Below are 17962 nucleotides of genomic sequence, written 5' to 3' on the forward strand. Positions count from 1 at the left end.
TTCTGTGGCAGTATCAGACAACGTACACCACTGCATCTGTTGGAGATTTGAGGCTCGATTCCAACTATATGTTAGGCCTGTTCCAATCTTCCAGTTCTTAACATTTTAGCAATTTGCTGGCAATGGTGGTGTAAAGGGCTCTGAGATTTCCCCTCTCACAGATTAGCCAGTGCTGATTTTCCTTTGGAATCTAATGCCCAGTCCTAATCAGGCTAATCAGCTCCTGATGCAAGAGCATTAAAAATACCAAGCTCAGAGAGGTTACATCTGCTCTTATGAGGACTGAATGTGCTGCTACTGTGAGCAAATCTCACCAAAAAAAAGTATTTTCCTGTGCTTCTCTTTGGCTTAGCCACAAAAACAATGCATTTCCCTTATGTCACAAGGTGTGCTCTGCCCTCTGGTCTGTGAACTGGGTGACTCCAACACAGGTCTGCTTAACTGGGTTATTAGTGTCTGAGGTGAGCATGCCTTCTGTTGACATCAGCAATGTCCTCAGTAAAAATCCCACATGCCAGCATTTTCAGTCCCACCTGCTCAGGATCCAGCATGCTGCAAGAGAACACTTCAGCACATTTGAGACTTCGTAAGTTACTAATCTCTATGCAGTGCTATCAGAGACCAAGACTAATAAGGATCCCAAGATAAGTACTGGGGATGCCGTGTATGAGTAACTAATACATAACATTAAACTGTTAAAAAAATTCAGTTAATCAATGGAGACCTTTCTCTATTTGAAAGGATAACATTGAGAGTTAAACAACAAATCGACCAAGTATTTTTTACAGCTATTGTTACATATTTGGTATCTCTGATATGAAAAACATGGGGGAAAAAATGTATTCTTGATAAAGCAAAAGCTCCCAATAAATGTTTATGACAAAGTGTGAGATTGAGGGTTTTTCAGACTTTTAAAGCAAACTCTCCTTAGCATCCCATCAACCACTCCAGGACAGAAAGTCCTTCTATCCTTGCTGAAAGTTTTCAAGCACTCTTACTTTGTGTCATGCTACCATAAAGTTTGAGGAATTTGATTACATGCCTGTATGAAGATGGTATTGACATTTTAATGGAAAAGAAAAGCTGTCTCTATTTATATGGTAAGGAATTGTTTTCTTTCCTGAGATGTCAATTTAATGGGAAAGAATGAATGGTTAACAGGATGAGTCAAAGGTATAAAGCAAAAAACAAATCAGTAGGCTTCGAGTTGTGCAGAGGCAGAAACATGCTGCATCACACAGCAAGTCCTAAAAAGATAAAAAAAAATAAATCAATCCTCTCTACTCAAAGGTGGGGAATGAGGAAAACTTCCAAACACAAAAGAAAAATGCAAAATGTGAAGAAGAATGAGGCAGAGGGTACTAAAACACTTGCCTACCTTGCTGAGATGAGATTTGTAGAGGCGCTTTCAAACTGTAATCTGACAGGATGAGAAAAGTCCCAAAACTGTTTATATCTAAGGAGCATGGGGACATAAGTTTATACTATTATTTGACTAGCTGGTTTCACTTATAATTTATCTCTTTTTTTCTAGTGGATGCCAAGAACACTTTGACCTTCTTCAAGGCCAAGAGGAACTTTAAGTGGTAATGGTTATCGCAAAGAACATCTGGTGAGAGGACAGCTGTGGCTTACCTCAGGAAAAAAGCATGGACAATGGTACAGGTCAAAGATTAGAAGAGTGTCTCCCTTCTCCTGCTTCCAGGGTCAGTGTGGGTCTGGAAATAACACAGTTACCTCTGCCCTGTGCACAGCCCAGCTGGTCAGTCTGCCTACTGCCAAACTGGGTGCACCTCTGTGTTTCTGCAGTTCATCCCTGGAAGGAGAGGACTACAGTGGAGCAACGACATGGGTCCCACATGGACCCTGGCCAACCTTATTAACCCCACCTCTGTGAGAGCAGGATTGACTCAGGTTGTCCTGGTCTGGAAGCAAAACAAGCAACTCAGGGGCCGGAGTCATGGTACAGGGCCACTGCACAGCTCTGTGAGAGCCAGTCCCATTCTGGCACAGCCAGCATGCAGGCAGACTAATAAATTCTGCCAAGTGCAAGGTAGCTCCTGCACAGACATTTTCCAGTACCCAGACTGTCTGAGTTTTACCGCTGTTCCTATTAAACTGAATAATGGATTGTTGATTGGAGATAGACAAATTTATCAACCAAGTATCAGTTTTGGTTGATCGGTAAAGCTGATCTACTATGAAATTTCTAGGTCAAGTCTTGCAAATATCCAGGTAACTCATACCCTAAAGCTTGCTATTCAGAGAAACTCGGTGTCTTTGATTATTGTTGGTTGAGATGTTTCAACAATGAATTCTTCCACTACTTATTTCTTAGTCTTCTAAAAATATTGTTTGAAGAATAAAGGTTAAAAGATGTGAGTATGCTGCTGAACTCCCATCCACACAGAGTTGGAGGCACCAGCAGTATCTACATATAGCTCTAAGATGCAATGTGCCAGCAGTAGGACGCATCTAAAATCCTCATCTCCACATATTCAGTCTTTTCATTGCAGAGGTGGCCCAGTAATGTCCCACTGTTTCTACACTGCCAAGCTTCCAACACAGGTCTCCTTCAGCTCCTCCTCCTCTCAGATCTTTACCGTCTAGACAAGGTCAGATAGAGTAAATGTAACAGAGAGACTTCTGCTAAACGCTTCTCAGGAATAAGAGCAGATGATTGAGCTTATTTGAACAGGTAGTGTATTTAATTGCCATTTTCTTCTAACATTTAGAGAAATGCTATCTGTCTTGCCAATTTCCACAAACCAACTCATGGAGCATCATTAACAACTTCATGTACTACCTGACAGACATGGTTTAGTAGGTCACCGATGTAGTGTTTTTCCAGAACATGTCAGATTTCTTGACTGTATTCTAGTGAGTTCTTCCATCTATACCTCAGCTACACCATATGGAGTGGTTTTCCCCCTTATTTCCTTATTTTGCAAGACTTTCATTTTAGACCTGAACTACCCCCAACCTAGAAGGCTGTTCCCTCATCAGTTCATGTGCTTCAGTGGTAATGTAAGCTCAAAGTATAGTGATAAAGCTATATCCCAGCCTTGCCCTTTGCTGTAGCTCATATTAAGAATAATTTTTTAAAAATAAATAATACTTAGTCATTAAAAAAATAGTGAAAAGCATTTATCTCCAATTACACACTAAGAATATTAAGAGGTTTCTTATCAGCTCTGTAGGCTTTTTTACGTTTTATATATCATGATGTGTTTATGTTTTTTCTCAAATGGTTTCTGTGAATACTTTAAATAATTCCTCATTAAATCTACTGAGAAGCTAAATAATGGGTTAGTAAAACAGCAGAAATGGAAATGATAGAAGCTGAAAATATATATTCAGTTCCTTTCTTTTATATACAGTTCATAAAAAGCACATTTAGAGAAGTCTGATGATTCATGAAATACTTAGTCACTAAAACACACACACATTTTAAACATTTCAAAAGAGGAATAGAAAGGTCTTAAAAATACAGAAATCATCACACTTCTGTCGTGTTGTTTACTCATCCTTCGTGGAAACTTAAATGTCTAGGATACATTTCAAATGGCCACAAATACATTCAAACCAGAGATACTTGCACTCTTTAACAGATAAGGGAGGACCTGATCCAAAAGTCAGTAGGAACAGTAAATTTAGTAGGCTTTGGAAGAAATAACATAACATAAACCCATAAGCTTTGATAGCCCTCAAAAATGCAGACAGGGAGATACTTACAATTAGGGATACTAGTCTTGATTAAAGAATTGCTGGTGAGCTCACTCCATACAGCACAACACCCCAAGGAACTGCTCTATTAGAGAGCTAAAGTATCAATATGTCTACTTTTGCCCATTTTATGAGATGAGAAGCACAATATTGAATATTCCTGTATATTTGATGGTAAAAATCAGTAAGACATGAAACCACATTAAACCTTGTCATAAAAGAAGATAAAGATGGATGGCTATTGTTACCAACATTTTAAAGATATTTCAATAGCTGTTTTAGTTAACTGATAACACTGGACTCCAAAGCCCAAATTTTCATAGAAAGCAACAAATACCTGGTAACACATCCTAAAGATATGATGTCTCACCTGCATATCTATTTAGTTAGAAATAACCAGAAGCTTAAGATTTTACTGGAGAACTTCAAATGATGCTACTATTGACCATTCCATCCAGCAGGGGCGTCACAACTTAGAGAGAAAAATGTCAATAACCTTTTAATGAAAATATACAACAGTAAGGCATGGATTTCACTGCAATCTTTGTTTGTTTGTTTGTTTTTAGAAAAATGTTTTAACAAACAGATTGAGGCTTCTATTAAAAACAGGGTTTGTTTTGGAACTGCTTTCTTTACACAGTGAAAAACACAAATAGAAATTAAATGACTCTTGTAAAACTGCAGTGAATTCATGCCGTATTAGCTAAATTATATTGAGGTAGCTAAATTATATTGAGCAGCATGAAATGTATGGTTTGGTCTCATCAGTGATATCTGGAAAGCTAAAGCAAGAGAGGAAAAGCACAGAGCAAAAAGGTCCTATCCACAGTGGCACCAAGAGGTAAAAGTACATTTAGCCAGCTGACTTCTTCATCAGTTACAGCCAACTAATGTCCTTGGCAAGGATACTGTTCTTCAAATTCAAAACGGCCTCCACAAGAACAATGTACCATGCTTGAAATGGCATAAATATGTAATGCTCATTAAGCTTAGTTAAATGAGCATATCAGATGCAGGACCTGTCCCCAACAGCAGGAAGATATATACATATATCTGTATATATGCATTAATACCATTCATTAAACAATGAACACATATACAAACAAATATGGCATGTTTATAAAACCCACAGAAAAACTGAACAATGCAAAATAAAAAGTGAACACAGATAATAAGTTAATAATGACTAAATTATCCTTTTTGTGAAGAGCATCATGTTTAGGTGAAGAACACCCAACCAACTACACTTGATTAAAAACAAAAAAACTTCCTAGAAAAACCACATAAAATCCATTTTCCATGGAGAGCAGAGACAGATTAGACTAATACTGCATGAGTCTTGCGATAGCCCATAGACTGCCTGATTACACAAGCTCAGAGACATCTTGCAGGTACAGGATCACGATAAACACAAGTATATTCTCGGTATGTAAAAACACAACATATTCATAGCCAAAGACTCAGAAAAAATGTCAATGGATCTCTAATTAGACAAAGGGTAATTTGCACTTGGACTGTAAATTTGAGTTGTCAGAATGAAGTTGTGAGGTTTTTTTAAAATAATGGTTGTGAAGAACTTTCATTATCCAACTACTTTGCATTGTTGGGATGAAGCAAATCAAGTGTATCTGACTGAACAATCAGAGCACACTAGCCTGACTAGTTAAATATTATATGGCTGCATAACTTATATCATAGTGGTGGCTCAGTCAACCACCTACTCTGCTTTTCAAGAATGAACACTTTCACTTAATGTACAAATAAATCCATATTGGTCATGAACTAGAATTCAGAGTTTAATCCTTTAACACAAAATCAGCATAGAAAGAAATTTCTAGATCCTAGTCATGTTGATTTTCCTTTTCATTAATCTATAATATTCCTTCACAAAGAAAAAAATAAGAAATATTTAAAACTGTTTACAGGGTGACCTAAGGAATCATAAATGTCTACAGAGCACCCTCCTAGCAAAATTCAGGACTGAACTGATAGTGCTCCTCAAAGGACTTCTTCCACAATAATTTTTAAAAGAAGCTGTGTTTTCTACATTCAGATTTCTAACAGTCCTGCTGTTTCAAAACTGAGAAGTGCATAAAAAACCAAAGTTGAGGTACTGAAGTAATGTCCAGAGCAGTGAGACTCAGAAATCCATGAGGAACTTTCTGACATTGGTACTTAAGCTTAAAAGCAAAGCTGGAACTATTTTTGGAAAAATACTGCTAAACAAACAGAAAGGGTGCACAGCTAAAGTCCTTGAACTTAAACACAATGAAAGAAGACACAAACCTGCAATGAAAGATTTATCCCCCCTACCTTTTCAGTGCTGTAAGGTGCACAGGCTCACTGCTGCAGACAGCCTCCGCTGTTAAGAGTAGGGTCAGCCTGAGCCTTCCTTGGTCGTTTTCCCAACTTCTTCATCCAAAATGGGAGGGTAAAGACTGCTTTGCTTCCTACCAAGGGCTTCTACCCATAATATTCCTTTTGAAGATACTTTCCAATGTCTTCATGCTGCCTCAACAAGATGAAAGAGCAAGAAGGAGGCGCCAAAGCCAAGAATCTTGCCCCGCTTTATGTATTTTTCCAAAAATAATGTTGAGGGAACATGAGCTACTGATTACACAGAGAATAACCTTTTACAGAATATTTCTGAAAATCATATCCTAAACTTTACACTTTGAAAAAGCTCAAAATCCAGGAAGAAAAAATTAAAATAGCAGTAGAGCTTATTCCTCATCCCTTGTGCCAGGAGAGGTTGCTCAACACCTCACAAGGCTATCAAAAACCCTTAATTCCCTGTCACACTAAGGACCACTCTACTAAGCAGAACCTCTGCTCCTTGTTATGTTAAATTGTGTTTATGCTACATCAAACAAATCAATGCATTCTCAGGTTTCTAACCTATTCTTCACAGGTGAAATAACTTCCAGTGTAAAGGGCAATTAGCAAAGACAATTATTAAGCAATTCCCCTTCAGTCCCTTAATTGCAAGAATTCTTAGGACCTCCACATTTAGATTATTGAGTTTTTTCACTACCATTTTCCTTGTTAGCTCTAAGAAATTGTTTTTACCTACAGATGCTGTCCATTAGCTCTTGGAGACACTCTTAGGAACTCTCCATAGGAATTACCTTCAGCATAGAATTTCTGTAAATTAAGTTAAATTTTATGGTAAGAATGCAAACCAACAAACAAACCTAGTTATTTGTATCATATTGCTATTGGTATTTTATTTGTCTGTCAGCATAGAGCTACAACAAAAACTAATATTGAATTACTTTTATATTAAGAGTATATAGCATATACTCTTATTAATGTATGACAGGTGGTGAGCTTAGTGCTTGAGCAATTGCTGTATGGCATTCCTTGTGCTGTCTTTATCTTCCACATTAGTCTCTTCTTGTAAGACTCAAATGCCTTTCTGTAAATCAGCCTTGAAAGACACCTGAGAAGCAAGCAAACTTTCAGGTTTAATGTGCTTTCAGAAATTAGTAACTCCCCAAAATTATCTAATTTTGCAGTGGTTTTGCACATGAAGACCAATGAAGAAACAACAGAATTTAAACCCTATGAAACAGAATCTTGAGACTGGAGTAAACCAGCATAGTTCTGTTGAAACCCGTAGGGCTAACCTGGGTTATGTCAACTGCAGATCTGACCTCAGCTGGGCCTTCAATTTGAGGGAAATTTTAAGGCTACTTTTCCTTTTTCTATTTTAATAAAGTAAAATACATTACTATACAGCATTTTCTAGAAAGGAAAATACTGCTTATTATGATCTTACGACCCGATTTTCTTAGAAATATGAAATGCTACACATTTCAAAGTGTTTTTCTGTGTGGGATTTTAAATACTGAAATTTGCCATGTGGTATGTACAAGTGTAAACAATATGGAAAAGCAGCATCTACCACAGGTTGTTTGTGAGGCACTCCAATGAAGGAGAAGCTTGCAGATGGATCATAGTTGACCCTTTAACCACCCCTGCTTAAAGGAGAATGCTGCAGCTATTAGTTACTCTCTATCTCATAAGCCTGTTAGGAAACCTGTTTTCTTCAGGTACATAATCCACATAAGTATCTTAATTGATCTAATTTTAAGCTAAAATTACAACTTTTAGAATCTCCATGCTAAAATAACCGACAGAGAAAAGAGCAGCAGACTTTTTCTGTCTTGTTCTTTCCTCAAAGAAATCAAGAGAAGCGTATTTCATATTGGCAACTGTGGTATATTAAGAGGCATCTAGTGGCTTTGTATTCAAGGAGTTTGAACGCAATTGCAAAGCAAAGGTCATTTATAATACAATGTTACACACTGTCAAATCCAGCCTTAGGCTTTCTATATGCCTTGACTTTTTCAGGTAGTTATGAAAACAGCCACATGCAAAAGTGGGCTGGAATTGTGCTGGGCACATACCGGCTGCTTCTGTCTATCAGAGGAATAAAGACTTTAAAGTGTAAGAATAAATGTTAGTAACAGAAGGAAAGAAGACATATACAGCAAAGCTAAATGCATACTACTACCTAGGAGAAATGAAAGATGATACTCTGGAAATGGACCAAGTGATATTTTTAGCCACTGCAGTTAGGAAGTATTAGTTCAATTAGAAAGCCCAGATAAAGTTGTACTGCCACAGCTTGATGTCAGAGGAACATGAATGCTGATTTAAAGTTCAGGACAGTCAAATGGAAATCAAGTAGAAAACTACAATCTCTTTTGTGAGAAGTCTTTAATTCAGTTTGTCTTCACTAGTGAGCCTTCATGCCAGGGTCCTCCTGTGAAGAAGGCAGCCAAAAGGAGTCCCAGCTTTCTCTCTGCCAGGAGCCAGCAGCAGTCAATGCGAGACCAGAGCATGGTGAAGCCAGCCTCTTCTCCCAAGCACCAAGTCCAGAAGAAAGTTCAAGAGAATGATAGGCACAGCTTGAATGGAGAGCATGGGGCAGGAGTCTCTGCCCCATTTCTCCCTCTACCAACTTCAGTCATTTTGGCAAATGCATTCCCAGCTACAGCCTCCCAGTCCCCACAACACTGGGAGTTAATGAAAGGATAAGGAAGCCCATACATCATATGGGCGAAATATTCACATGAAGGACATAGTTCACAAATTTATAAGAAAAAAAACCAAAACCTGATTCTGTTTCTTTTTGGCTTGAGTCATTCTTACTCCACTCCTGAGGACGCAGCCTCAAACCAAGCTATACTGTGCTTCTTAGTTTTTTAGTTTGGATGCTGTTCTTGTGCATTGTCTCTATAGAAGAAGCAGGTGTGGGTTGCTACATTTCTTGCTGGCTTGCTTAACTTCACAAATCATCTGAGAAGAGAAATTCTGATACAAGGCTTTTAAACATTCCCCATAAAAGCAGCAGAATAACATATTTCACTGTTCCTTACATTCAGGGAACAGCTAATTAGACAGATGGCAAAAAAGTCCTACTTGGTGCATAATTCCTTTGATCTGTTAACAACAGTAAGAAATCTTCCAGAAACTGGTAAAAATAATGCTGAAAAATTCCCTACCTAATCCTCAATCTGATTCTAATGTAGGCCCTGCTATTACTAAAATCTTAGTGCTCAGAAAAATCTCCTGTTTGAACCAGTCAGTCTCACAGGCTGAGACTAAGGCCATGTGATGGCATGAAATTCTGACAAATATATTCACAAAGCTGAGACTGTTGTAGATTTGCAAGGACAACTGTAACATAAATAAGAAATACTGTCTTAAGACCCTTATACTCTGAATACATAGAGATGTACCTCAAGAGCTAGGCAAGACTCCAGACAAACATTATTTTCTGGATAATTCTACTTTTTGAGCTGCTTCATCCTTTGGCCTTTCTTACTGGAAAAAGTTAGAGACTGTGTCATCAGTGTTTCTCAATCTGTGATGTGTTTCCATGCATCTGTGATGCTTTGTGATATATCAGATGCCGGTCCATGAAAATAGTAAAAAAAATTATAGCACGAAGACAGTCAGGATCCAGAGTCCTATGTTCAAGATCACATATTCCACCATTTTACTAACAACACTGCAATACAGTATATTGTGTTTACCTATCTGTTAAGCACAGTTCTTTTTTAAATAATTACTTTTTCCAACCACTAAACTGCATTTACAATATACAGTCGGAGTTCTTCAAACAAAAGTCATCTAGTCCTTGGATTAAAATCTGGTTCTTCTTGGCCTGGCGCTCTTGTAAATTGTACATGAGAGTGCAATTACAATTAGAAGAGTCTTGTAAATTGTATGCTAGAAGATTACCATTTGGGGGCCTAGATCCTCACATTTCCAAACTGGGGAGTCTGGCTATGCAGAAAATGCAAAATCCAGTTCTTTAAAGAGATGTAATTTCCCATCAGAAAGACATTCATCCTTATTCTGTTGTAGGATGAAGAGGAAAGAATACAAGATACAGTGGCAGTGTTTAGGAAACAGTTTCCTGTTGATGGGGTAGAAAATGAGCACATGGTCTTCCATTGCCAATAGAATCCAAAGGAACTGCTGAAAGACCAGCACCATTTATTTTATAAATTTTAAAGTCTTTGCTTTTTTCCCCTCTCCTTGCCTTTTCTCCCCAGGAGCCGGCTCTTTGATTTATTTACAGCAACACTGCTTAGGAAAATATCTTGTTTAGACTCTGCAGTTTTACACTTGTCCTCTGAGTGGGTGTTACTTGCATAGCACTATTCAAAGGTGGCTGTGATATTGCTGGCACCAAGTGAGAGTTTTAACATACTATAGGGTATTGCTCAGCTTTCCAAAACCACTTTATGGGTTTTAGCCTTTATATTTTCGACTTATGCTTTTTGTGTATAACAAATTTTAAAAAAATAAAGAAAAAATTTTCCACCAGGCAAGAGTGTGTGCATTTAAAGACTAAAGGTTCTGCTTGCACACAGAAGAAAAGTAATTATTAGTTTGTCTATCAGGAGAAGAAAGATATTACAACCTTTGAAATGGTATTCTAGTCTGCATTTCCTTCCTATGCCTTGTTCTAAGCAGATGCTACACTTTGACAGGAAATGAAGAGCAAAAGCTTCGTGAAAAGATAAACTTCATGATTAATTTATATAAACTAAACCTTCTCTGAGTTTAATGTTGCCCTTAAGAAAAACCTGATTGAATGCTCCAGGGTGAGCAGATGCTGTGTAGGCTCCTGCACGCTGCCAGTCACTCTGTTGCTGGTCCTTACACATCTGACTCTTCCATCACATTGGGTTTGTGTTTTCCATGGGGACTACCAACACAATCGCCAGACTAAGCACCACCCAGGCTCAGGGGTGCAGCCTCTGTGGATGCCAGCGGGACAGCACCCACCTATACCACAGCAGGACCTTCCCCACTGCATCTGGAACCAGTTTGGGCCACTGCATTGCAGAATGTCATCTCCTGCCACAGGTGACACAGGAGGAGACATTTTGCTTTTCAGGTCTCAAGAACATGCCCAAATTAGATTGCATCTGCAGTGATGGGAGGGTCCCCAGCTCTGCTAACCACTCAGCACCACATGCACCCAAGGAAAAAATGTTTACCTGGTGTGGCCATGGTTAACCTTTTTTCCTTGCTGAGACGGTGCCCATGGATGAATTCACTCATGGAAGGGGGGCCCCTCAGAAGATATGACTCTGTGGAGGTGGGATGAGGGGGGGCTCTTAATAATTTCTGGAGGTAGGTCCCTGAAGTCCTGGGATGGCTCTGATCACAAAGGGAAGGTGAGAATAGTCTTGCAGAAGATCCAAGAAAAATACATACGGAAACAAAAGAGTTTTACTTTAATTACCTTTCAAAACCTCATGAATGACAACATCATGCCAATTTACTTAACAGGTAAAAACCAGCTAGTGTTGCCACCCCATGTCATTTCCACAGCAGGGCATCTTGCCTGCATTGGAAATCCTGGTACATATTTGAGGAGGAGGAGATGAGGGTGAGTTACATCTCAGCATCCTGGAGTCGACAGGTACAAGGCTCCCTGAACATTCTCTTGGTTTTGCATTGTGACTAGAGCATACAAGAAAAGGAAATTATTATCTAGGACTTCTCTGACAGAAAGTCCTTTTCATCTTCAGAACCACACCTCTAGAGCTTTGGCAAGGCAGTCACAAGATGAGAACTCACTGCTTGAACAGCAAAATATTTGCATTAGATTATGAATGGCAGCCATCCCCCTTCAAAAGGTTGCTTGCTCCCATGTAGAAAAATCGATCTGAGTGAGCATATCCATATTCTTTTTGCACTGATGAAGCAAAAATGAGCACCAGAGCTTAACAAAGAGATGCAGTTTCTTTTGTGTTAAGCGCTGAAAATGCTCATAGAGCGCAATCCTTTTTTTTAATTTCAGATGCTCATTACGGAAAACCTTAAGGAAAACTTAACAAAAACTTGTTAAAGAAAATACATTCACACTACTATTAAAGACATACAAGATGCACTGAGACACTGACAGAATATAGTTCAAAATGCTGCATTAAGGAGGAGGAAATAACACAGCGAGTAGGTGGATCAGAACCATATGTTGCCAGGCTTTGAATTTCATATTCATATCCTCCCCACCTCCTTCTCCCCAGTCAAAGTACGAAGAAAAAATAAGTAATTATAATGTTTACAATTCAGTGAACGACTTTAATGAAAGTCTGGCCACTGCACCGTACTGTAAAGATCACTGCATGCATACCTTTTCCTCTGAGTGCCACTGCTGACCAGTAAGTTTGGTTGCTGTGGGCCCTGACTATGCAGGAGGAAAGTGTCTATGCTTGGCACGGTGGCTGATGCCTCCTCACTTACTTTAGGGCTGCCGATCTTGCTCTTTCCAAGCTTGCCTTTGCTGCGTCGGGACTGCTCATGGTCGAACTCTAAATCCTCCAGTCGCTGGGTAAGGGCAAGTTTTTGCTGGATAGCCATGCGCAACAGAGAGTTTAAGGTCTTCTTCTCATCCTCCGCAGCTGCTAGCTGCCTCTGCATCTCATCCAGCTGTGTGACATACTCATCACACCTGGGAAGACAAACAAGACAGAAATCTGGGGAACTGGTCCAAGAACCAACCCTACCAGTGATAGCATTCCTGGGCCATAGTTACAGGAGCAGATTCAGAACCAAGCTTTTGCCAGACTTAATCTTGGAAGCAGACAGCCTGAATTCTTCTGTTCCCACTCTGAAGAAATTTGGACTTGGATCTGAATGCCAGCAGTTCCCATTCAGCAGGAGAACCAGTATCTAGAATATCAGAGTAGTCTATGACAATGTAATATGTTTCTAATGCAGATAAGAAGCAATTGGAGGGAAGGTTTGGGATTATCTCCAGGTTAAGCCACAAAAAAAAATATTTGGGTTCTGGTTCAGCTAGTAACTCACCATGGATAAGAATGTCTACTAATTAGTTAATACTGTTTTCCATAGACAGTAATATCCACTTCAGCAAAACATTACCAAAAAAAGTGATGAAAAAAAGACTGGAAGTACTTTCAACACTTGACATCAGATTTTGTGAAATAAGAAGCCCTCACTTGTTTGCCATTGTTCACTGATTAAAGAGGTACTATTCACAAAACCTCACACCTGGAAGTTATTTCACATTATTATTGAATCTCTTGGAGAGCTGCTCAGGTATCCATTACTATGGTGACCTAAATCCTTTTTCACCCTCAGTCTCTTTTATCTGCATGAAAAACTGTATCTTTTTCATTTGCTTTAGATCTTTGAGACAGATTTTGAAATAAAAGGACCTTTCTTACGATTTTATTAGCATTTAAGACTGAACTCAATTTGGTCTTGCTTTAAACAATGATTCCCCTAAAGTTAAATGGAAGAGCAAGGCATTTCAGGATGGTCTTAGTCACTTTTTGAAGTTAAATAGCTTCAGTTTGTTAAAAATAGACCATCTAATCAGTAAGAACCAAGAATGATAACTGTGTATCAGTAGTGAAATGATTCACCGGTAGCAGTACTGTCTGACCATCAGACATTTGTGGCAACATCCAAGAATTTTCCATGTTAAATTATGCAGCTTTTATCAAATCTCCTCCCTACATGATCTGTATAAATCTAAATAGCTTTGCTGTGAATATATGATAGCGGAATGGATGCAGATTTAACTTTATCAGTATCACTAACAGAAAACAAGCACAGAAAATAAGTTTTGTTTTCCTTCTCAAAATGTGTGACATAATAAACTTTTGAATTATTGCAAACTGAAGGATGACACTAATTTCCCTGAAACTTTAATCTTCTCCTTGGGAAGATATACTTGAAAATTCATAGTTACTCTTCAGACTATCACACATACATACATGTATATATATATATTGCACTCTGCATTGGAATGATTTAGGCACTGGAAGCAAAATGAAGTCAACCACAGCTTCATCTACAGTTTCAGTATTATCTTTCTTCTACAGGACCTTAATAAGCATGACTGTCTCTATTCAAGCCTTGAGGAAGAGAGATATTTTGGAAACATTGGTTGGCTTAAACCCAGCTTGCACACCTATTTCTGTTCCAAGTCATGAGATGTCTATTGATGTTTCAGCCAACTTCTTTGACAGAGACATTAGAATGAAGTCAGTGTTCTGGAGATTAAATTAAATTAATTTGATAGAGGAATTACTATAATGTCTATGTTATCAGAGTTTTAAAAACTTATTATTGTAACCAGATAGATCCTATACCCATTCCTCTTACTCTCTCCTTTTTTTCCTGTTTGTCTAGAAGACATCTTTTTTTTCCAATTATGTATTCTGTTGAAAATTTTAAAAAGTTACACCTGCAACAACATCTGCGGCACAGTGCCACTAGAAGAATGAACTGCTTTGCTTTAGTATACCAATAAGCCAATATTAGTTTTGGAAAAATATTAGTTTTCCATATGGCTTAGGATGTGTTCTTGGTATTTAAGCATTTGCTTTGTAAAACAGTGTAACTAAGCAGTTAAGAAACCTAGGCTCCATGAAGAGAGCAGATGTAGACAAACGTGCTTTTCATTACCTGCCATCAACTATAGCAAGCTGGCCCCAGAAACCTGGATACACCAGATGCTGTTAGCTGACCTCATATTTGAGACAAAACCAATCTTGTTAATACAACATTTTCCAACTGTTCTGATTAATTATATGCCTTTCCTAGAAGTCTCCCCATAAAAGCAATCCCACATTCTTGGCAGTTCACTGCAGTCTTTGAGTGGTTCCAGTCATCTGAGCTCCACAACTTGAAATTTCCTGTTAATTTTTACAAACACACAGCCTATTGTCTCTGTGTTTTGTTGCTCAAGCATACGTACTTTTTGAGAAACAGCATTCATAAAGGTTAAACCTAAATAAGTCAAGTAAAGGCCATAATTAACTTTAGAAACTGCTGAATTAACAGCCTCAGATCTCCTTGAAGTCTGTAGCAGTGAAGGTTATTCCATGTAGTGGGAGGTAGAGCTACTGCCTGCAGCCATGGCATTTCCCTTCACTGAAATATTCCCTGCTATGTGCAAGTGTGGGATAAAGAGAGAAGTATTTCCAGTTAAGAAAGAAAAAAGCATTGCACACATCCACATTGCCTCTTGCCCGCATGCTTTATAAATGTTCATGGAGTCTTACAGCACACTGAGGAAGGAAAAAGGGCATGAGCTCCTAAGAGAGATGACTTCTGGCACGGCACAGACCATCGTGGACCAACCAGTGCTCCAGGATTCACCAGGGCTCTGAATGAGTCTTTCAGAAGTACTCAAATGGTAGAGAATGACAAAAGTTAGGCTATGACCTCCTGAGTCAGAGCTCTTTCCCAATTTCTCCCTTGCCCCAGGATGGGTGTAAGCTGCAACTGACAAATAAACAGCACTGTTATCTTCCTGTCTGCTGGTCTACTTATTACCAGAGCAAAAGTCAAGATTTATCCAATTTCTCATTTCTCTTGTCTCAGAAAGGAAGCAGACAGACACATAAGCCCACTTATTTTGTCTAAACTCATCCAAGAAGCTTATATAGGAGTTTAAGGGATTTCTAGTTCCATCTATCTCTTTCATTTAGGAATGTAAACCAAGTACCGAGTTAGCCTTACACATAATTTAGGTAACAAAAAATCAAGAGCTAAAACCCAGTAACACTGACAGTGACAGATCCCTGCTCTAGCCATATAAGCATAATTTACTTCTGCTCATAAATGTTTTCTCATTGGAAACTCCAGGACCTCTCTGAACTTCCTAGTCCATCTCTTCAGCACAATTTTTTATTTAAATATTAATCACAGGAAAATGCCTTGATGGATGGAGAATAAAATAAGTGCATGCAGCATCAGGACCGTGGCAATGTACTAAGTAATATTTCTTGCTCTCTCATTTTGAGTATCTCTATTTAGTCTGGGAAAGCAAGCATATGTAGGGACTCAGTAAATTTAGTTTTATTAATTCCTTTTGGATCCTGCTTTAAAGTAGTTCCTTCTCTCCTTCAGCACTAGACTTCATTTTCCTTCCTTTCCCAGTGAAACTCCTACTCTAGATGGGAAAACGTATTATTTAGAGACAATTTTTCATTTGCCCTATGGATGAGCACTGGCCACCAGCCTCACTACTTCAAACTTGCACAGCTCCCATCTGGGTGAATAGCTCAGGGCTGGAGTGAGCAAAAAAGACCAGAGGGGCAGGAAAAGCTCTCACCATCTTTCTGGTCTGGGAATATCAGAAGTAGCCCAGGAAAAAATAAGGCAGGAGCTGCAAATCTGATGGGCAGCACTTGGACCTGCCATTGAACAGGAACTTCAGCTCTGCTCTGCCAACCTCATGCATCCCACAGAAAATAAGGTTTTATATACTGTTGCTTTCTTTCCCTTTTTTTTAAGAGAGGTGACTGGGGAAAACAGATTTTGAACTGTATTAAGGACATATTCTTGACAGGTCTGAAATAAATTCAGAAAGGGATAACATGGCTAATGAAGAGGGAAGGAGGAAACTGTAGAGATCAGAACCTGTCCTGGTTTATTGAGACAGAACTTTAGAGTCAATTTTCTGTTGAGGAAAACTGTGATTTTGTAAGAACTACACCACCATTTCATGGGAACAAAGTGATAAAACTTTTTTTGTTATAGGTTTCAGCTAATGCTGGTATGTGATCCTCAAGGTCTTCATCAATCTTGAGATACACAGGTGCAGAGGCTGGAGGAAGTGGAAATGCAGGGTAATTGACCTCAAGCTGACCTCAGGCTGACCAATTAGGTACTACTCCATATCATAAATGTCACGTTCACTATAAACTGGTGAGTTTGCTGGGGACAGCCTTTCTCCTTTCTCCTTTCTTCTTCCACGGCTGACATCTTGAGAGGGACTTGTCTACCATCCTACCCCTGAGGCCTATTCCCCCACAATATTGCCTGGGTATAATTCTGTGTATTTTATATTAATACTGTTATTAATATTAGGGGGTTTTATTATTATTTTATTAAATCTATTTCTATTTCAGCCCACAAATCTTTCCTTTTCCCGACCCCCCTCCCTAGATGAGGAGGAGGCATCAGGTGATAGAACAACTGTACAAACATGACAGAACCACAGAGACCTTGGATTTGGATAAAAACAGTCCCAGAAGAAAAAAGAGCAAAAGTAGAGGTAAAGCAGGACAGAAGGACTTTGAGGGGAAGGAGAGAAGAAAGAACTTAAGGAACAGAAGGATACGCAAGTGCCGGGGTAATCACTGAAAAAGGATGGCTCCTGCTTTCTGCATAGGGGAGCTTTGGAGAAAAGTGTCATTTTTGCTGTTCAGACCAGAAATAGGTGTGCTGTGCTCTCCTCATAACGTGATATGACCTTTATCCAGTGCATTTCAGGAAGACACCATACAGTTCAGCACCAGAATGAACGTTCATTTGGGGACCAAATGATGGTTTATGAAAGAGAAAAGATATTGCTCTACCAAGCAGTATATGAAATCATTTTCAGATCTATAATATACTATCAAAGAGGTGTCTCCTCATAACGTGATATGACCTTTATCCAGTGCATTTCAGGAAGACACCATACAGTTCAGCACCAGAATGAACGTTCATTTGGGGACCAAATGATGGTTTATGAAAGAGAAAAGATATTGCTCTACCAAGCAGTATATGAAATCATTTTCAGATCTATAATATACTATCAAAGAGGTGTTCTCCCCACAGTACAAATTCAGGTGTAAGTACCATGTGATGCAGGATAACCACGGAAACCACTGTTTCATTCAACAGAAGACTAAACAATTGTTTCTTTATGCTGAAGGTTTCTATTGCATCAATT

The 17962-nt window shown here is 38.8% G+C and overlaps 1 protein-coding gene across 1 annotated transcript in view; it reads right to left on the minus strand.

Annotated features, from left to right (window-relative positions):
• The window catches only part of BICD1 (bicaudal D homolog 1 (Drosophila)), a gene marked incomplete at its 5' end in the record, with an annotated part of 81415 nt that overhangs the window by 9518 nt on the left and 53935 nt on the right, over positions 1-17962 (minus strand). The window contains 2 exons of the mRNA XM_010190771.1: positions 11253-11443; positions 12395-12712. Of these exons, the coding sequence (XP_010189073.1) occupies positions 11253-11443; positions 12395-12712 (509 nt within the window). The remainder of the gene's footprint in view (positions 1-11252; positions 11444-12394; positions 12713-17962) is intronic.

The sequence above is a fragment of the Mesitornis unicolor genome, unplaced genomic scaffold (assembly GCF_000695765.1).
Source record: "Mesitornis unicolor isolate BGI_N332 unplaced genomic scaffold, ASM69576v1 scaffold2528, whole genome shotgun sequence".
Classification (NCBI taxonomy): domain Eukaryota; kingdom Metazoa; phylum Chordata; class Aves; order Mesitornithiformes; family Mesitornithidae; genus Mesitornis; species Mesitornis unicolor.